Here is a 23,042-nt window from a genome sequence, read left to right on the forward strand (position 1 = left end):
TTGGCTAAGTAATCTAGAAGGTTCCTTTCCAGCTCTAAACCATGATTCTATAATTCTATGACTTGCCCAAGACCATATATCTACTAAATGTCTATGGGAGAATACCAACCAGGTCTTCTAGATTCCAAATCCAGCTCTTTATTTTTTTTTAATTTAAATTAATTTATTTAGTCAATTTATAACATTATTTCTTGGTTACAAGAATCATATTATTTCCCTCCCTCCCCTACCCCCACACTTCCTGTAGCTGATGAGCAATTTCACTGGGTATTACATGTGTCCTGTTTTAAAAAAAATTTTTTAAAAGGAAGGGAATGTCCACTGAGGATAGGCTTGTACCACGGTATGAGAGAGGGAGAAATAACTAGAACCCCCTTTCCCACAAAATGGGGTTTTGGGGAGACAGCAGCTATAATGGGTTGGCTCAGAGAGAGGAGAGAGGGTTTGAAGATTTTCCCCCTTCTGCCTTCCCTCCTTAGTTAAAGCTGCTCTCCCCAATTTGCTCTTGTCCCTCTTGTCCCCACTACACTACTCGAGACCAAAAGGTCTCCTCTTGATCCATTTGCTCACATCAGCTTGGGGAACAGATAACTTTTAATGTTAACTCAATCAGATAATACAAAAGGAATAATGGGCAGGGAAGAGTGGGAAAAGGAAAGTGGGAAAAGGCGGTCCCCATCTCTATCTAAACCCTTTTCCCTCCCTCCTCAAGTTTTGGGGGGAACTCAGGCCTTGGCAGCCTGAGCCCCCCTGAGAGAAAGTCAGGTTGACTCACCCCTGGGCAACAGGAGCTGAGGTAAAGTTTGTTCAGGTTTCTCTTCAGAAAGTCCCTTTAATTGGGAAGTGTTGGGGAGAAATATTTCCAGTCACCAGCAGGAAAAGTGGGTAATCCTCAGGAGAAAGTCTTTATTCACCTTCTCTCCTCGATGTCTCAAGATCGAGAGACCCTCACAAGCTCTCCCAGTCTTCTCTCCTCAGGATTCTACTCCTGGGGCCCCTCCCCCATCGAGGTGATCAATTTCACATCTTCACTCTTCAGTCTGGCATTTTTCTTTAGTGCCAGCCTCTATCATAGTCCTTGATCAGAACCTATTTCCAGGTTGTTGGTGTTTGCATTAGGATGTTCATTTAGAGTCTACATCCCCAGCCATATCCCCTTGACCCATGTAATCAAGCAGTTGTTTTTCTTCTGTGTTTCTACTCCCACAGTTTTTCCTCTGCCTGTGGATAGTGTTTTTTCTCATAGATCCCTCCAAGTTGTTCAGGATCACTGCATTGCCACTAATGGAGAAGTCCATTACATTCGATTGTACCACAGTGTGTACAATGTTCTCTTGGTTCTGCTCCTTTCACTCTGCATCACTTCCTGGAGGTCATTCCAGTTCCCATGGAATTCCTATAATTTATTATTCTTATGAGCCCAATAGTATTCCATCACCAACATATACCACAATTTTTTCAGTCATTCTCCAACTGAAGGGCATCCCCTCATTTTCCAATTTTTTGCCACCACAAAGAGCACAGCTATGAATATTCTTGTACATGTATTTTTTTCCTTATTATCTCTTTGGGGTACAAACCCAGCAGTGCTATGGCTGGATCAAAGGGCAGACAGTCTTTTATCGCCCTTTGAGCATAGTTCCAAATTGCCCTCCAGAATGGTTGGATCAATTCACAACTCCACCAGCAATGAATTAATGTCCCGACTTTGCCACATCCCCTCCAGCATTCATTACTTTCCATTGCTGTCATGTTAGCCAATCTGCTAAGTGTGAGGTGATACCTCAGAGTTGTTTTGATTTGCATCTCTGATTATAAGAGATTTAGAACACTTTTTCATGTGCTTATTAATAGTTTTGCAAATCCAGTTCTTTAACAACCATGGCACACAAGCAGGAAAAACTTAATGAATATTTTGGCAAAATATACCTAGCCATCTAAATATAGGCTTTCTTATGCTAGGACCTACAACATTGGATCAGTGATCTTGTTGTTGGGTATTGGTCAAAGAAAGCATAGGAATCATAAGAAAGGTATCATCCTATGTGATGCCCCCCCCAAAAAAAATAGCCCAGATTATGACAATGTCTACATAGGAAGGAAAGAAGTAGGTATAGCCATAAGATAGATATCCTACTGACATAATAACATAATGATAATGGTATGAAAATTAAAATTATTGTGGGATCATATGATATTTGTAGAAATAACTAACATGTAGATATAATAATCCATCCCCCAACACTGAGCATATTCACTAGCTGTCCCCCATGCTTGGTGTAGCCTTCTTTATCTCTCCCTCCTGACTTCTCTGGTCTCTTTCAAGTCTCAGCTGAAAACCAACCTTTTACATGAATCTTTTCCCAGTCCAGAATTCTACTGCCTTCCCTCTGCTGATTATTTCCAATTCATCCTGTAGAGAGCTTGTGTTATCACTCTCATTCTACTGAGAATAACTGCATTTTTGCCTTTCATTTGTTTACTAAAGTGTCAAGCACAAAGCAGACATTTAAAAATGTTCATTGAGTGATTATAGAGTCTCAGAGTTTACAAAGTGATTTACAAATGATATTTCATCTGACCTCAACAATCCTGTAAAATACATGATATTATAATCTGGATTTTAGAGATAAGTAAATTGAGGCTTGGAGGTTGTGACTTGCCATCCCAGAATCATTCACTCGCAAAGTATAAGGTCTTCATAACCCCAAATCCAACACTGTCTACAATGTCACTTTGCTGACTCTTTAATAATAGCTAACATTTATATATCACTTATAAGTTTGTGAAGAACTCTACATGTTTGATTCAATCTATCCCTACAATAATCCTGTGAAATTGGTAGTATAATTATCCTAGTTTTACAAAAAAAAAATAATATGATAAGAGAGGATAACTTGACTTACTTAAGGTCTTAAAAGTAAGGTTCCCAGGAAAGATTTCAATTCAGAAACTCTCTTTTCCAAACCTAGTGTCCTCTATTATATTGTCCTATACTTAAAAATAAGCCTACTTAACTCAGAAAAAGCAAATCATACTCTTTTTAAATACAGAAGAGAAAAATGTGTCATATTAATTTTTATAATTAAATATTTAATAGAATGCCAAACAACTTCAGAAAGCCAAAAATTCAGTCACAAAAATTGGTCAGTGAAAGCACTATAGGATATTAATAATTTCAAATTTATTAACATTCTCTAAATCCTAAAACTCCATTTATTTTCGGTCCTAAGATCACAAGTCTGTGATAATGTTCAAAGCTAGTCTAGAACTAAATAGTCCTTCTATATTTCATCATTTGACAGGTACAAGAAGCTAATATCATCTGACACAGAAAGCTGCCTAGTCATGAAATTAAGAAATTAAACCTATTTCTAAATTCCAGTTGTTCCTATTAAAAGCTAACTAAATTTTACCAGTTCCTTAATCAGTATATTAACATAAAGAGACTTGAAAGACATGTTCACTGAGGGAAATTTTCCATAAATTCTTTTTAGACTACCCACCATGGATCATTTTGATGAAAGAAACTAATCAATGAAATTTAAAAAAATAATAATCCATAACTATTAGAGTGGATATTTCTTGTGGAGATAATAACAAATAATGTTGGATATGTAGGGATAGGGCCACATCTTGGAGAGCCTTTAAATCTAGGTAAAAGAATTTAGACTTGATGCTGTAAGAGTTAAATTGATATTCAAAACTTCAAGTATTATATTTTTAAAGCTTATTATCTGACAAAATAAAACCATGTGACTAAGTTAATCTACCTCCTCAAAAATCCCCACTCCACCAAAACTGCCAAGAGGAAGGAAAGAGAGCTAGACATGGAACTCCACCCAATTTATCTCCTGTCTATGTCAGCAGATAATGAAAGAAAGTGAGTGGGCTCCTGGGAATTGTAGTTTTGCTGGGAATTGTAGTTTTTAGGGTACCAGATTCCAATTTCACAACCTCCCTGAGATCCTTTGGAAGACTAGTCTCCCCAATGGATCTTGTAAAAATAACCAATTTATAAATTAAAATAATTTGTGGATAAAAGGATACAAGAACAAAACCAATGATTGCTAGGCACACTGACAAAAAGCCAATTAGGGGTCCATCCCCTTTGGCATAAGAGTATACATACAAAATAAATGTGTTACACCCCCCACAGTTCAATTTCACTACAACCCAAAATTCATTCTGAATCTTTTGGTGCAGTGTGAGGTTTCTGTAGGCATCTCCATGGTGCCTTCTCCAAGCAGCTCACTTCCTAGATTCTGGGAGGTAACAAGTTTCTTATCCTAAAATTACTCTCAAACAAGAAAAACATTTATAAAACTAGAATTTTGTGACAATTATACAATCCTCCCTAGGGAGGGTGTTTACAAACACATGGATTAACTCAGGTAGCACTGAAGCTCATGGTTTTTGATCTTGGTGTAAATGCTCCCTCTTGGGGGCCATTTAGGGGTATCATATCCCTTCACTTTCCCATCTCTGGTATAAGACTATAACCCATCATGGGGTAATCAAACCCTTTGGATTTGCTCCTTCCTTTGGCATGAAACTGTAACAGCTCTAAAGGCATGTCTTTTATATGTCCCATTCATTGTATTTTGGAGGTGAGGACTATAATAGTAAAAATAACTTCAGATTTTTATAAATGCAGAGGTGGATAATGTAATAGGCACTTCATTCCAGAAGGCCCTTTAAAATCAATTTAATAATTGTTTTTAGATTATTAAATTTTTTTCTGGATTTTTACAATGATATTTTCTCCAGTCCAGTCATATGGGGTGGTACAAATAATGGAACATTATATATTAGATTAATATATGAACTTAAACAAAATTGTCCCTTCATGGTCACCATAATGTAAGAGTTAAATTAATATCCAAATACTTCATGTATTATATTTTTAAAGTTTATCATCTGACAAAGTAGAACCACGTGTCTAAGTTAATCTACCTGCTCAAAAATCCCCACTCCTCCAAAACTGCCAACAGGAAAGAAAGAGAAGTAGACACAGAACTCCACCCAATTTATCTCCTGTCTAAGTCAGCACATAAGGACAGGAAGTGTGTGGGCTCCTGGGAATCTTAGTTTTGCTGGGAATTGTAGTTTTCAGGGTAACAGATTCAAATTTCACAACCTAGTAAGCATTAAAGAGCCATTTATGGTATTCAGCAAAGGAGAAACATGATGAAAGAAATGCTTAGGAAAAATTCATTTTGCAGTTGTATATATGGATTTGAGGAGAAAGAATAAAATTAATTCGATGGAGGTTATTATACTAGCCTTGGCATGAAACAATAATGGCCTGAACTAGGTTGAGGACAATAATGAAGGAAAAAGAAGAATAAAATGGAAGATCTAATGAGACAGAATGAGAGTGGTAATACAAGGGTGATAGCTAGATATTGACTCAATAACAAAAGAGATCAAGTTGGGGACAGTGGATCAGACCAGAAGTTTATATTAGAAGACTGAGGTTCATGGGCCTGTATATATGAGTCAAGGTACAGTATAAAAGTGAGGAAAGAACACTGGCCTTAGAATCCAAAGATCTAAGTTTGAGAGCTAACTAGTACTTACTAGGTGTGATTTCTGGGCAAGTCATTTGCCTAAAACAACCTCAATTTATTCTCTTATAAAGTCGGGATAATAATACTTCTTATTATTGTTCACAGAATTGTTATGAGGAAATTCTTTTGTCTCTTAGAGAACTAAATATAAACCCATATTATAGAGGTTAAGTCCTGTCCTCTCATGGGTTTTACATAATACCTTTATGCATGACTCTTAAATGTATACAATTCCAACTCTTAAAATCGAGATTATTGTCAAGCAACAAGCACTTATTAAATGCCTATTATGTCTTGACTATGATATTTCTTATTTGTTAAACCTCAGTATCTTCCAATTGCTTTCAAGATCAAATACCAAATCATCTGTTTGACTTCTAAAGCACTTCATAATCTTGTCCTTCCCTACCTTTTCAGTCTTCTCATACTTTTACATCCTTCCACATACACTATAATCTGGTGATTCTGAACTTGTTGCACTCCAGCTCCCAATTAGGTCTGGAATTCTTTCTCTCCATTCTTCTGCCTCCTATCTTCCAGATTCTTAAAATTCTTAACTAAAATCCTACTTTCTGCAAAAAGTCTTTGCTGGTCTTCCTTAATGATAATATCTAACTCTCTCTGGAATTACCTTGAGTTTATTCTGTGTAAATCTTGTTTGGACCTGGTTATTTTCATTGTGAGCTCTTTGAGAAGAGGGATTATATTTTTAACTTTTCTTTTTATTCCTGACTGATCCATTGGCAGAGTATCTGGCACAGAGTAGACAATAAGTGCTTGATGACTTGGCTTGAACTAGTCTTGGTTATAGAGCAACAAAGACAAAAAAAAAGTCCCTACCTTCAAAGAGTTCACAGTCTACAACCTGTTCATTATGCCATGCTTTCTCTTTGGATATAGGATATACAAGATAAATGCAAGGTAATATGTGAGAAGTTTAAAATGTACTTGAGCTTTGATAGAACTTAGATCTTCCAAGACATAGATATAAAGTGGAGGTATAGTCCAGATATGGAAATTTCCAGTGCAAAGGCACAAAAATATGAGATGAAGCATGTTGTGAAGAATAGTAAGGAGACTAGATTAATCAGAGAATGGAGATTGCAAAGGAGAGTATTATATAATAAGACTGGGAAGCTAGACTGAAACCAGTTTGTGAAAAGTTTTAAATGTCAATCAGAGAAGTTGGTATTTGTCCTTAAGTGGTAATTGAAAGCCACTCAACATTACTAAGATAGAGAGTAACATGGTCAGACCTCTGAGATCATAACCTCTGCTTTAAGACTATCACTCTGGCAGTTGAGTGGAGAATGGTTTGGAGAGCAATTAAGAACTGAAACTCAGAGAAAATTATTACAATAATCCTGGAGAAGTGATTAGGGTCTCTCTAAGGTAATAGCCACATGTATAGAGAGAAGGTGACAGAATGCAAGATGTTGTGGAGATAAAATCAACAATACTTGGCAATTGATTGGACATGTTAGAATATGAATTGTGTATATACTGGCTGATAGTGGTGCCCTCAAAGACAATTAAAATATTTTTGTTTAATTAATTTAGAATATTTTTCCATGTCTACATGACCCATGTTCTTTCCCTCCCCTTCTCTTTCCCCCACCTGGAGCCAACAAACAACTCCATTGAGTTTTACATGCATCATTGTTCAAAACCTTTTTCCATATTATTAATACTTGCAATATGAGTGATCATTTATAGTCAACATCCCCAATTATATCCCCATCAAGCCATGTGATCAATTATATGTTTTTCTTCTGTGTTTCTACTCCCACAGTTCTTTCTCTGGATGTGGATAGCATTCTTTCTCTTAAGTCCTGCGTAAAAATATTCATAGCCACACTTTGTGGTAGCAAAAAACTGGAAAATTAGGGGGTGTCCATTGATTGGAGAATGGCTGAACAAGTTGTGGAATCTGATGGTGTTGGAATACTGTTGTGCTGAAAGGAATAATGAACTGCAAAATAAAGACAAAAGCACTTAATTCTTGGAGATTTTTGTGAGGACAAAATAAGAATATTTGTAAAGTACTCTGTACACCTTAAGGTGCCTTTTAAATGCTACCTATTGTTGTTAGCTTGCTATCATCCCTAAGGGCATGGGTTTGACTTTCTCTAATGCTTTACTCCTATTTAGTGTATTTCCCCCCAATAATAGCTGCTAGTAATTAAAATATCAAATCTATTTAACTAATATCCATTCACTTCTCCAAAAGCAATTGACTTCATAGATAGAGCTACTAGAGGAGCCTCTGTCTCCACTACTGATGTGCTAGGTGTCAAAGGCCATTTCTTCCCTGGAGGCCTTGATGCTGAATCCACGGTTTCTACAGAACACTGGCTGGGACAGTACTCTGGCTTCACTCTATTGATCTCTCCAAGTTCCTGAGGTCATAGTTAGCCCTTGCCAGGCTCCTTAAACTAAAAGAAGAATGAACACGAAGTCAAGGGATGGAGGCTCGTATTCATAAGCCACATACAGTGAAATATAAAATATTATTCCATATCCTCAGACAGGGAGGCCTGAAACGTCTTTCCTTCTCTCCCTGGAAGGCAGCCAGGCAGCAAAGAGTCAAACCAAGGGGATGGCTCTGAAAGACCAAGAGTTTCTGAATGTAACTCCTAGTTCCAGCTACAAGAACAATCCACTGTCTAGTAGAATGGAACCAGTTACAGAATGTCTATGCAGGCTCCAAATCTCCTCATGGCACCTCTATGATACATGATCATTTTACTTTTGAAGCAGCCTTTCCAGCCTCTTCCATGTGTATCAGTGGAAGGTGCCGCCACTCTCCCTGCTTCCCCTTGTGCACATGTCACTCGAAGATCCCAGGGCAGCGCTGGCCATTTTCAATAGCTTTGGTCCACACCTATAAATTTATAGTTTGGGGATAAGGAGGTGAAGTTAACCCAAAAGTGAGAGAAGATATAGGTTGCTGGACAGAAAGTCGATTACAGAGACATTTTCTGCACTGTTATTAATCTCAATTATTGATACTTACTAGACTTCTTATAAACCTGGAGAGAGACTTAATGAGGAAATAGGCCATTAGTAGTAAGAGGTAAAGAACCACTGATATGTTTATTCAGGTAACTACCTCCCACATGGTTTTTCACTTGTCTTTATTTTCCCAACCAATTTTTTTTCAAATTATAATCCTGCACAACACAATTATTCAATTGTATCAAATCTTTTTATTTAGACTTCAAAATATCCCAACAGTCATTGTGCAGTTGTAAGCATTAATAGATTATAATGAGTCATTGATAAATTACTTCAGATATAGCTACAGGGTATCCCAAAAGTCTTAGTGCAGCTGTAAGCTCTAATAGCTTTTAAGCTATAGTAATTAAATACTTGTTACCATGCTATAGCTATTAAAGTTAAAACTTCACTAAGACTTTTGAGATGTCCTGCATATATGTTTGAAATGCTTTACAATCACTCAATTAAAAATAGTTTGTTAATTTAATTGAATTTCTCTATCTCTTTTCCTCTTCAATTGACAAATTACTTGCTATTGAAAAAAGTTGTATATTTGGGGTTACATTTACCTAAATTTGAAGCAAGATCTGTTAGTAGCTGACTTGCAAAAGGAAAAGTACCAGTTACCAATTTAGAAAGGAACTATAGAAGAAAACTACTGCTGAGTATTAAAATTCAGCAATGAGATAAACCAGGTACCAACAGTGATAAAAATCACTCAGTGCCTTAAGTCTGAGGCCATAATATTAAGGATAATGTTAGAAAAATTATAACCTGCCCTTAAGGCACAAACTTATTACACTTTTGAGAAGAAGTGATAATCATAAATGAGGCCAATTATCCAAAATTAGATAAAATAATATAATAATATGGAAGAGAAGATAAATCATATAAAATTTGGGTACCACAAATGCATGTACCTGTTCAGGAAATGAGTTATCATAGTTTTTTTTAAATTAATATTACATATAAGTAAAATTTATCAAATAATTTCATAAACTTGACACGAATGATGTATTATCTTAGAAAAGCTATTTTTAAAGGAGAATTGTTCCTAAAAATCTGCATCAAATTATTTCAACCACTGTTCAGAAACAAAACATGGCAAAATATATTTACTAATTGATTAGGAAAATAGATATAGCAGAACAGAATAAATTTTAGTTACATTAGCACTTAGAAATAAAACAAACTTGACTAAAGTAAAGGAGAAGTTAATATTTGGCTTATGGAACAAAGAATTGGATGCTAAAAGAAGCAGGCTAATAAGAGTAGCTCTCTTAACTGTGGTATGATGCTTGTCATAAAGGCAAAAGGACCTTCAGTCTCCATGAAAACCATAGCAAGCCTAACAACCCAACTAATGCTCTCCTCAGAGGAAGAGGTCTTATTGGGACAGCAATCTTAGAACCCTTAGGACTGGGCCTCCTGATTCAAGGTCAGGTACCCTGGGCAAGAGCAATAAACGTTTTCAGCTCTCAAACTGAAGCCACTGAGATTTGCAAAAGAACTTTTCTTCATCTTCCTATGAAAAACCACTATGGTCAGCACAATCAGCATACCCTGAAAGACACTCCAAAAAAAGCCCTAGTAAAAAATCAAATTTCAAAAGTTCCATTTCTAATCAAATAGAATTGAATTTTAGCTTTCTGGCCTTACACAATTCATACAAATCATACATGTACTTACCTTGCTTTCTGTTGTTAAATATATATTAAAAAGGAGCATATGTATCCCCCAGTAGTGAGACTAGACCCTCAATAAAACCAGAGTCATCAGCTAACTAGAGCCAGGTACATATGATCTCAACTAAAGCACCTAATAAATTTTTTACTGTTCCTGGCTGTTCTTGACAAACCCACTGAAGTAAATATTTCCCTGAGAATCTGGACTAGATGGTTACATATTTACCTGTAATGTGTTATCCTATAGAAAACTCTGTCTAAGCTTCAGTGAAGTAAACTAAGTCATTGCACTAAAATTGTAAATCATTACTAACCATTTTCCATGTAAAAAGCTTAAAGTCACTTTCTCTATAAAATACTAGCTGTGACCAATAAACCTCCCCTCTGGTTGCTAAGCTTCAATGACCCTCCCGATGTTTGTCATCCTTCTCACCATGTCTCATTCTCCCCACCCCTTTGGTGCCCCCAAATGTTTGTCAGGATCACCTGACAGATGTCTTTATTTTTTATAACTAGGTTGTTGTATACTTCTCTTGAAGTCCAAAATGTGATTCAATCTCAAATATATATTCCTAAGATTAAATTATTTAATGCTATGACTTCAAAAGAAAGGTGAGTTTATAAAGATAAAAGTTTGTACCCCCAATACCATATTTTAGTACTTTGTAAATTAAATTGTCCCTATTTATTTCATCTCCAACCTAAAAAAATTGATCAACAGAATTGGTCCTATTATTATCAGTAATCTTTTATGCTGTTAATTCAGTTTCAGAATGCAAAATCAAAAGGTTAAAGGTATCTTCAGTGATGAGTTATACCTTTAAAAAAGGAGTTAGTGAAGAAAAAAAGAAGTTAGTGAAGAAATCATCTCATAATAAATTAGCATGTACTAATTGAAAATTATTTCTAACTTGTTATTCATGGTTTCTGAATATTCTCTAGAAAATAAGTTTTTATAGCAATATTGTTACCCACTAAAAATTTCTTTTTAAAATATTCTTAAATTTTGATTTTTTTCCTCTTGCAGATACAGAAGCAGAAGAACAAGAAAAAAACCAGAAAGAAAAAAATGTTACCAAACAGGTAAATATCTTTCCAGTGACTGACATACTTCTTAAAAGTTCATGGATTTTTTAACTGATGCAAAAGTTTTAAGAATATAAACATTTGAACTAAAATAAGGAGTACTGACTAACCAAGTTGATTCCTTCTTGTCAGTTTATTGAAGGATACTCACTTATAACAGTTATCTTTTGTATTCATTTTTAAAAGATTTCAATAGTCATTTATTCTACAAGCATTTACTGAATACCTATTAGTATCTTGGTGAATGCTTTGAGGAATACAAAAATTGATTTTTAAAAAATGATTCTTTGCCTCACATAACTTATAACTTGAAAGAGAAGATTGTTAGAAAAGTACAGTGTGATAAGCACCATAAACAGATACAAAGTACTATGATAAATAAGAGGGAGGAGAAATTATGACTAGCTGGGAGGCTATGGGGGAGTTGAGGTACAGAAGTGACCTGTAAAGTCCTCAAGAAGGAAGTAGTCTCCTAGGTAAGCCTTGAATGGATGAGTAGGATTTTGACAGAAACAGTTGTTGCCAGAAAGGGGGAGAGGGTATTCCAAGAATAAGGAAAAGTGAAAAGAAGGGAGTGAAGGTAAGAGAACAAAGGGTTATATTCAGAAAATAATGAACAATAGAATTTGGCTAGAATGTAGCCCTTATTCAGGGAAGCATAAGATATAAAGTAAGAAAGGTAGATATAGATAGGGATTATAGAAAGTCTTGAAAAAGTCATGCTTAAAGAGTTTGTCCTCAAAGTAACAAACCAACTCTATTACCTTTAGCCTGTGTATGTCTACCTGTCTCGTGTGTTTCTTGTAGACAACATATGAGATTCTCATTTTTAATCCATTCTGCTATCTACTTCCTTTTTATGGATGAGTTTATCCCATTCACATTCACAGTTATGATTGTCTGTGTATTCTCTATTTTGACTTTCTCCCATGATTCTTCCTTTTCTCTTAACCCTCTTACTCTCCCCTCCAACTTTTATGTTTTAGTCAGTCTCCCCCTCTTTCCCCTCCCTAATCTTATTCCCCTTCCTGACCCCATCCTTCTTATAATTCCTCTATTACTACAGTGCCTTTTAATTGACCCCCAAACCTCTCCCTCCCTACTGTTGCTCCCCTCCCCATCAGTCCATTTATTGCCCTTCTGCTTCTCTATAAAGCATGATAAAATTATCTGTCCCAATGGATCTGACTATTCTTCCCTCTCTGAGCCAATTTCAATGAGTATAAGATTTAAGTATTACCTTTAACCAACCTCTTCCTCCCTTCCATTGGATTAGTCTTCTCCCCCTATCCCCTGTGCACTTCTTCATGAAAAATATATTTAACCCATTTTATCTTTTTTCCCATTTCTCTTAGTATCATCTTTTTTACACAAAATTTTTGACATATCATCCTATACAGTTTATCACTGTAAAATCTACATATACTTTTTCTAGCTACCCTGATGACAATAAAATTTTTTAAGAGTTACCAATATCATCTTTTCATATTAGAACATAAATCTTCTAAACTTATTGGGTCCCTTATTTTTTTTCCTTTCTTAATTACCTTATGGTGGCTCTCTTGAGTTCTGTATTTAGGCATCAATTTTTCTATTTAAGCCCGATATTTTCTTCAGGAATGCTTGTAAATATTCTATTTTTAATGGCCTTACTTTCCCCTGCAAGAATATAGTCAATTTTGCTGGGTAGTTGATTCTTCTTTGTAGATCCAGTACCCTTGCTTTCTGGAATATTATTTTCCATTTCTTCTAGTCCTTCAGTATAGATGCAGCCAAGTCCTATGTAATTCTGACTGTGGCTCCATGATGTTGGAATTGTTTCTTTTAAGCAGTTTGTAATATCTTTTCCTTGGTCTGGAAGTTCTTCAACTTGGGCTATAACATTCCTTGGCATTGTCAGTTGGGGATTTAATGCAGGAGGTGATCTGTGGATTCTTTCAATCTCTACTTTATCCTCTTGTTCAAGAATATCAGGGCAGTTTTCCTGTATAATTTTCTGTACAACAATGACCAGGCTTTTTCTTTGGTCATGATTTTTAAGTAGTGCAATAATTCTTAAAATGTCTCTCCTGGATCTATTTTACAGGTCTATTGTTTTATTGATGAGGTGTTTCCTATTTTCCTCAATTTTTTTCATTCTTGTGATTTCATTTTACAGATTTTTGCAGCCTTGTGAAGTCATTTGCTTCTAATTGTTCAATTCTAATTTTTAAAGACTGAATTTCATCCCTTACTTTTTGATCCTCTTTTTCCCTTTGATTTATTTTTCTTTGTGTTTACCTTTTGCTTTCTTTGCCTCATTTTCAAGCTGGTCAGTTTTGGCTTTCAATATACCATTTTCTTGTTTTAGTTCATTTGCCTCTGATTCCAGATGACCTATTTTGCTTTTTTAAGTGCCTTTCCCAATTTTCTTCAGCCTCTCTTAATTGTTTTTTGAATTGTGTTTTGAGTTCTTCCAAAGCCTGTGTCTAATTCTCTAGAGTTCCTAAAGTTTTTCTTGGTGTTCTTTGGTCCTCCTCTTTTCCATTTGTTCTTTGCTCATTACCTAAATAGAAGATGTCGATTGTAATTTATTTTTTCTTTTGGTTGTTGTTTACTCATTTATTTTTCTTTTTCCTCCCTCCCCCCCATCATTGGCTGTATTTTTTCTCCTCTGTTTATTTGTTGGATCTGTGGGTTGGGTCTATTCTGTCCTGAAGGGGGCGGGGAGGGGGAAGGCTTCTTCTCTGCTCAGCTGATTAACTGATGGAGCTGACCAGTTATATTAATGTACTTAACTGTGCTAATGTGATTAATTGATTAGGCTGATGGAGCTGACCAGTTATATTAATGTACCCTAAGGACAAGATCTTCCCCAGCTGCCAGTAGAGGCTTTAGGTAAAAGTGAAGGTATGGTGGCTGAAGGTAGTTACCCTCAGTCCTCCTCTCTACTCCTTTCTGCTAGCTGCCCAGTCAGAGCCCTGAGCTTCTCGTGGTGGTACCAAGGTACTCTGTCAACAGAGGTTACAGCCTTCACCCTAGGATCCCAGTCAGTTGGATTCCTACTATATGTGTGTGTATATATATATATATATATATATATATATATATATATATATATATATATATGCATAGTAGGTGGAAGAGGGGTTTTGGATCTTTCCCTTATACCAGAGAATTTGACTTTGTCTATGTACCTTTCAGGTTGGATCAAGCAGGAGAGACCCATGACTCTATCCTGCTGCTGAGCCTGGCTCTCTGTTTACTCTGCCCCCTTCCTCCTCTGGTTTTCTGCCAGCTCCATGAGACGGAGATCCTCTGCCCTCTGTCCTCTGGAGGCTTCTTCTCTAAACTATTGATAAACCAGATTAAGCCAGTTGAGCTGATCTGCAAAGCTGAAGGAGCACTGAAGCCAAAACTTCCAGAGGCAGAGGCCCAAGATGGTGGTGTGTTGACTGAAGGCTTTTACCAGCCTGCCCTCTTCTCTGCTTCTCTCCTCTAGCTACCTCCTTGCCAGCTGTGGTCAGAGCCCTGAGCTTCTAGTAGTTGTGGTAGCAAGGTATTCTGTCTTGGATGGAGGTACTCTGTTCTTTTAAGAACAGAATAGACCAGGAGTGTCCTGCAGCTCTTTCTTCTTGGATTTGGTTTTCTGTCCCCCTTGAAGCACTTTGTTTTTGATTGGTGTGTAAGGATTTTCACAGAGAAATTGGCTTTTGTTGCTTCTAAGCTACCATCTTAACTCTGCCCCCCAAAATATTTTTAAAGCAAAAGGAAGCACATTAATTTTCAAATTTTCCTTTTAATCAGTTTCTAATCTATGAGACATCTTGATCTTTGTTTTGTTTTCCTTAAAGATTAAATAATCTTAAATATTTGTGCTTGAATATATGCATATGTAAAATGTGGCAGGATTTTATTTAGAATCAGTTCTTAGTATAGTCCCTGAAACAAATAGGCACTTTACAAATATTGATTGACAGATTGATAAATTCTGTTTGAACACTGATATCTGTTATAAATTAAAAAAAAAAAACAGGAAAAAAAAACAAAGACACTCCAAAATTTGAGAGGTATTATGGTCTCAGCTCAGTGTCTTCAGTTACAAAATGCCATGATACAACCTGGTAAGTAAAAAGACTGTGCCCTTTGTCCCACAGCAAGTACTCCTTGAATATTGCATTGTATGATGAAGGTTGCCATCAAAGTGCCAGGAAAGCTCAAGATACATGTTGTCTTAGTTGGGAAAAAAAGTACAAAACAGAAACCAAAATGTTGCCTATCTCCTTTATGATATGGCTTAACTATTCTACATTTCTTGGCATTTTACTCCAAGCTGAGATTTGACAAATCATTTCCCTGACTGATATACAGTCTCCTATTAAGTACAGCTGCTTTCTCTGTAAGCTAGCTTCCTTTCTGGTTCACACCTTGCAGAGAGTGAATAAATAGAAGAGTAATAATGTTAACAAAAGACAACACACAGAACAGATGGTTTAGTCAGTAATATCCAGAAATCAGGATTTACTGTGAATAAGCCACAATTTGGTAGACCATGTGGACTGGTGGAAAGAGCTTTTGGACTTGGAATGACAATGACAACAAAGACAATCAATTTCAAATCTAGACTACTTTACTGTGTGAATTTTCTCACTTTATTAATTACTAACTGTGGAACCTTGAATAATTATTCTCCCTTCTCTGGAACTTCTTCCTCATCTTTTTTAAACCCATTTGATTATGGGTTGGGACAGCAACTACCTTATACCTCTCTTTGTAGCTGCAGAAGAGGTCCTTGACACATAAGAGAAATTTGATAAATGTTAATTGACTAATTGACTAAAATGAGAGGTTTAAATGGTTGATGTTTAGTCATTTTTCAGCCATGCCTGACTTTCTGTAACCCCATTTGCTGTTTTCTTGGAAAATATACTAGGAATGTTTACCATTTCTTTCTCTAACTCCTTTTTCAGATAAGGAAACTGAGGCAAATAAGGTTATGTGGTTTGTACAGGGTGACACAGCTGGTAGATTTCTCTGGCCAAATTTGAACTTGGAAAGATGAGTCTTCCTGACTTTAGACTTGATGCTCTATACACATAGTTGCCGCTCTAGGGTTAGACTTTAGAGTTAGACTAGATGACCTCTAAAGTTTCTTCTAGTCCTGTCATTTTTGAGGTTATTCTGATTGATGGGACCTCATTCTAACTGAGTGTGCCCCAGTCTCAGCCTGCTTTTTTAATAGAGCTATTTTCCAACCTTCTGACCAGACTCAGAGACTTCAACATGGAAAAACTTGGGAAATGCCACAGTAAATCCAGGCTGATGTGATTGTTTGATGGGTGAGATCTCACTACATATCTAATTTAGAAGGCATCAGACCTAATTCTGCCCTCACTCATTTTCTCACCCACTGTCCTTCCCTGCCCTGTTCTTGTACTAGGAAATATAATTAAATAAAATTTTTATTGCTTCCAGAAAGGCCTTGTCAACTGAATACCCTATTTTTCTATTCATCATCCCTTTGAATTCTCAGAACAAAAAATTCTATTCTGGTGATCATTTCTCTACATATGTTGACTTTTCCTTTTAGAATGTAAGCTCCTTTAAATCTTGGAGTTTGGGTTTTCTTTGTTTGTTTGTTTGTTTTGTATTTGTATCCCCTGAGCTTAGTTATCATAGTGCCTAGCACACAGAGCTTAATAAATACTTTAAAATTTTTTTCTATTGATAATTCGTATGATGATTCATACTTATTAAATCACCTAGCTGCTCTTCTATACAAGGTAATACCCAGACTGAATCATGAAGGATGACAGGGACTCAGTGAGACAAAATTGAAAAGGGGAGTACATTCTAGCCATTGAACTGAGGATATCTAGTGTAAAGACAAATAAATGGGAAAAGGAGTGGGGAAGGAAGAAAAGGTCAATTTGGCTAGATTGAAGGATATGGAAAGAAAAGTAACATGCAGTGATACTAATGATAGTTTATCTACTCAGTTCAAGTAGAGAAGTAAAATGACAAAGCAATCATCTAGATACCTCAGACCACCCCCCTCTCTAAAAGAAAAGTTGGAAAATGGATTTGGGAATTTAATTATCCAAATTAGCTCTCTACATGGACAGATTTGCCTTTTTCTGAGCTCTATAGTCCATTCATCTTATCCAGACACAGACTTAATTTGTTTCCAATATAGTTGTCACAGTGAACCCATGTTTTCCATTTGGTAATTAGATTTGTTTATAAATTTTGATGCCTTGCCTTCTTAATATCATTAAATTCATTAGAATCTAATTTACATTGAAGTAATTTTCTTTACCCCTCTTTATTTTAGCAAACATTTATTTTTAGAGCTATGCCTCTTCTGCAATTTCACATGTTGGAGCTAGGCATATTGTGACCATTTGCTAGATTTAAAAGAAGGCTCTTTTGTAATGTCCCAAAAGATCAAACTGCCTTCTCTTTATAAAACCTCTAGAAGACATTTCCAGTAAAATATACCTTTATCGATTATTCAAGACTCTAAAATATGTGGATTATCAATACTCCTTCCCTTTTCCCTTTCTGATTTTTTCTTAGGGAGGAGAGAATTTCATTACCCATTAATAGTTACCCTGGGAACAGAGGAAAAGATGAAATTCTAATCATAAAATTTTCCCAGTAGATGTGGTTGAAAAAATTGGGAAAGAACGCATTGAAGCTTGTGACTAAAATTGGGTTGTAAAATTTTGATTATGTTTATTTTTAATAATTCATGTAGCTCCATTATAATAAATATAGTCAGCTATATATTTAACTACTATCCTGATCTTTTTATATGATGATACAGAAATTATAAATATAGATTCTAATAATATTCCATCTGTTACTCTTCTCAAAATTTCAGAAAACCATCTTCAAAGCACATTAAATATTTTGAGTAATATGAGATATATTAGAAAAACAAAAACAAAAACTTCTGCAGTTGGAATTAAAAAAGATCTGGGTTTGAATCCTGCTTCCAATATTTACTAGTTGGATGACCAATGGCAACTCTTTTAACCCTCTGAGCCTCAATTTCCTGATCTGTAAAACTAAAATAATACAACTTGAAGGACCTATGTTATAAAGTTGTGAAAAACAAAAAAGACCATATAAGTAAGGCAATTTGAAAACTGTTGAGTGCTATACAAATGTTACTTTTTCTATTATCATTTTACTATATTAATGGAAAATCTATGCTTATTATTGCTATCATTCCCTCATTTACATGCCACTGAATTGCTTTCCCAAATTTTACAGTGAAGAAACCTCTGACTTGGTCTACCTATCATATAGGTTAGATATGCTAATATTTAATAGTGTTTCATATTTCCAATATTTAAAATGCCACCAAGAAAATTAAAAGATTGAAGCAATTTAATGATCTCATATAGGTGTAAAATCTAACTTTTAATCTAATGTTTAAAATAATAATATCAGATTTTTTCTGGATCAATTATTAAGGGTCAACTTTTTGTTTTACTTTTGATACTGGAGGTCTAGTACCTAACCCAAAGACTTATGGCAGGCTTTTAAATAAATGCTTGTTGCACTGGATTATAGATATGTTTGCTTATATAAAGAACAAATGTTTTCTTTAATAACATATTTAAGGAGGAGTGAATAAGTCACATACTTGATATTGGCCTTTAAAGGGGAAAGACAGGCACAGAGAAAAGAACAACCACAGTGAGATGACCAGAAATAAGCAAATTGGGCACACACAGCTTCAGAGGAACAGCCTACATATCCTCATGGACACCTTACAGAATTATGTTCATTCCAGCCCTTGTTGTCTCAGAAAGGGGTGGGGAGAATCACTTGTATTTAGATAAGTTAGGGGATGAGGCAGCAATGGAGTGAAGAGGATCTCCTTGGAAAACAACAACAACAATAAAAACAAAAACAAAAGCCGTGCAGTGGTAAAAGAAAAGTGATGGATGAAATCCTGAGCAAGCAAAGGAGATCCTACATCAAGCTTTTTGAACCAGAGGAATTCCTGGAAAACAATGAAATTCCTAGACCAAACCTGTTGGATTATTATTATGCCAACCTAAAGAGTTCCTTGATCAAGCAGAAATGGGATCCAATGATCAAGGATCCACAAGAACCCAGAAGCAGATGGAGGACCAAACTGAGATGTTGACCTTTCTTGGGTCCATGAATTCTGGGATCTATGAAACTTCATGAAAGAATAAATACCCTCTGGGCACTCAAGTGATTTTTCCTTTTAGAGGATGCTAACTATAGCTGTATGACAAATCTGGAGTCTTGTATAAGTGACTGAGAATGTGGATCTCCCTAGAAGAAAAAGTTGCTAACCTCTCTGTTGATTCTAAGTGCTTTTCTCTAATAAGGAGGGGCTCACCTCTAGTAGAGAACTCTAGATTCCTGAAGAGTAGTAGGGACAGAAGTTCTTTTTTTTTTTTATCATCTGTTGACTTCAAACAAGTCCTCTCTGCTTTGTGTCTTTATGTATAGCCTATCTCATATTTTATATATTGTTAACCTGAATGCTTGCATGGGATCCGAAGACCTTTTGTTTCTGCTGTTATAGAGCCCTAGGCATGATGCAAGTGCTGATAGTCTTAAGGATTAGAGACCTAAATCAGAGATTTCAGTGAAGAAGGTAGGTAGCAAAGTGAATAAAGTGCTAGAATCTGGAATACCTGAATTCAAATCCTACCTCAAAAGTTAGCTGAATTATCCTGAAAAAAAATTACTTAACTTCTCCATATCTTAATTTCCTCATTTGTGGAATAAAGATGGACATAATAATACCACCTACCTCCCAAGGTTGTTCTGAGAGTAAAATGAAATTATATTTTTAAGTTTCTTTTCAAATTTTGTTGTTAAAATTGTTAGTAGAAAAGCACCCAAGACTCTGGATCTTGGTTCATATTATTATATATGTTTACCTCTCTTTACTTGCTGTCTGTCTTCCAATTTTATTACTTTCATCACTGACCTTTTCTTGATCTTCAATCCTGATAAATATTTACTTGAGCTGAATTTCTGTGCCCTGTGGCTCCCGGCATAACCTAGTGAGTTTTTCCTGAAGCCACAGTTTCTATTGTCCTTTCCCATTTTATAATATGATTTGGATGAAATTTATTTTGTAAAAACATCCATATGACTCTTTATTTCTTACCTGGCCCATTTTCTTTTTAACTTTTTCAGACTAAAATTAATTGATATCAACAGCCCAACTAGGAGATATAAATATTTATTTTTAAGAGGTATTTTAAATATTTCCATATCATTTGAAACCATTTCACTGTGTGCTTCTCCATATTATGTCCATATGTATCTTAAAAGTCCAGATTCTATTAAAGGACAGTGAACAAATAGAATTTTGATGGATATCTATGTGGGTGTAGCAACACTAAATGCATTCCATATATCAATGGGGGACCTTGAGTGAATTAATATTTAATGCCTTAGTGTCCTTAAATAAAAAGAGTTCAGAAATGTAAAGCATATAAATAATTTTTATTAGTTAGGATGCTTTCAGTTATTCTATGGTGAGGGTTTTTTTTGTGGAAAAGCTTGCATCTTTGTACTTTCATTATGGATGCATTTATGGGCAATGTATTTTTAAACAACCTTTCTCATTTACTTTCCTCTGTTCATATGGAATATAGTGGGGCCCTGTTAATACCTCATAGTTGTGTATGTTAAATTCCATGAGAGCCAACCACAATAAGAACATGTTAAAGGCAGAAACAAAGAAGAAAAAGCTAGACCTGCTTTGTGAAACAGCTATAAGTTTAATTAGAGAAAGGACAAAAAGAAGTTATTTTCTAATGTGAACAAATATGCTAACAACTATCCACTAACCGTACAATGAGTTTTCCAGGATTGTGACTTATGTCATCTACCAGGGGAAAAAAAGTTATACAGCCACTCCTATTGTAGTTGACTAGGAACTCACAGTCTAAAACAAGCAATGTAAAAATTAAATTTGCAGTGTAAAATCTGCAAATGAAAAAACTCAGTTCATGTTTATGTAGTCTTTTTCCATGGGCATGCAAACATGCATGGAACATAGATTCCATGTGCCAGCACACTGGACCCTATGTCTTTGATTCTTTATATACTCTGTAGAATCACAGAATTTCAGAGTTGGAAGGGATTTCAAGAACCTTCTATTCCAAAACATACTTTAGTAAGAATTCCTTCTCCAAAGGATCCAACATAGACTCATTCAGTCTTTGCTTGAAGAACACTAATGAGAGAACCTCCTGAGGCAATCCATTCTATCTTCGCTAGCTCTAATTGCTAGGAAGATTTTTCCTTTCATTAATCATAATATTCATTTTTTCAACTTCCATCCCTTGGTCCTCTTTCTTCCCTTTAATAATGAGTAAGACAAATCTCATCCTACATCTAGAAAACAGGTTTTCAAATACTTGAAGATTGCTATAATTCTTCCTGTTTCCCTACCAAGACTCTCCAGGGCAAAACATTCCCAATTCATCTAGCCAATCTTCATATGGCATGAGATTTTTTACCATCCTAATTGCCTTCTTACAGATGTTCTTTAGTTCATCAATACCCTTCCTGAAATGTGGTACCAGAATTTCAGATGTGGGCTGAGCAGGAATAAGTATGGTATTGTTTTAGCTCCTTGAACCCAGGTTTTCCACAAACATTCCTTACTTGAAGATGAAGCCAACAGTATTCCTATTTTTCTCCATATCTCTGTCTATATGATTTTCCCATAGTTTTGAGGGGAGGAGGAGGAAAAGGTGCTTTCCATTATTGAATGTCTACTATGAAGAACATATCAAGAGGAATAAAGAGTATGAGATATAATATCTACTCAAAGAGTTTATAACTGAGTTGAATAAATATGGTTGTAAATTCAGGAAAAGTTAAATGCCTAATTTGAGTTAAATAACAATACTACAAGAAATCTTAAGTGCTATGCTATTTTAATATATCCTTCTAGATGAGTTAGCTCAAGCCACTCCTCTAAATAAAAGATATCTTCTTGACAAATATCCTTGTGAACAAAGGGGAGAAATGTGAGTCTAAAGTTCATGTCATAGAATCATAAATTCTAAGAGTTGAAAAGAACGTTAGGAATCATTTAGTCCAACCCATCTCCTTGTGGAACGTTGCTTTGTTATGGCAGAAGGGCTTGTGTAGTTCAGTGAAACTATGAACAATGCAATGCAGAATTGTCCAAAATATACAGGTCATGGTGGAGAGTTCTGACAAAAGCTGAACCACTGGAAAACCCATGAACAGTATTCATTCAATTGAGAAAAAATATGCCAAGTTGGAAGGTGCCCAGTATGCTACTGGGGGAGGAAGCACAGAGGATAATTACAAGTAGCAGTACTTGTACTTATGAAATATTTAGATGTATGGTGACAAAAGTAAAGTCCAATGCTGTAAAGATCAATATTACACGGGAACCAGGATTGTAAGATCTATGAACCAAATTAATCTGGATGTGATTAAACAGGAGATGGAAAGATTAAGCAACTCATACCTAGCTAGTAATTACCTCTAAAAATTAACTTGAATAAGTTATTGTTCTGTCTTCACTTGGAGATATTTAATATGCGGTATTCACCCAAGCCTACCTGGGCAAATAATTAATTAAAAACTGGATTGAAATAGACTGATAAATTTGTATCAGTCTGAAAGGAAGTTTCTAATAGAAAAACTTAATGCTCTTGTTTAA

At 35.5% G+C, this 23,042-nt stretch overlaps 1 protein-coding gene across 4 annotated transcripts in view; it reads left to right on the plus strand.

Moving 5' to 3' along the window:
• SEL1L2 (SEL1L2 adaptor subunit of ERAD E3 ubiquitin ligase) overlaps nt 1-23,042 on the plus strand; it is a 166,851-nt gene that overhangs the window by 8,097 nt on the left and 135,712 nt on the right. For all 4 annotated transcript variants that reach the window (XM_056813864.1, XM_056813865.1, XM_056813866.1 and 1 more), the window contains exon 2: nt 11,286-11,341. In XM_056813864.1, the coding sequence (XP_056669842.1) occupies nt 11,286-11,341 (56 nt within the window). The remainder of the gene's footprint in view (nt 1-11,285; nt 11,342-23,042) is intronic.

This window comes from Monodelphis domestica, chromosome 1, assembly GCF_027887165.1.
Source record: "Monodelphis domestica isolate mMonDom1 chromosome 1, mMonDom1.pri, whole genome shotgun sequence".
In the NCBI taxonomy this organism is placed as follows: Eukaryota; Metazoa; Chordata; class Mammalia; order Didelphimorphia; family Didelphidae; genus Monodelphis; species Monodelphis domestica.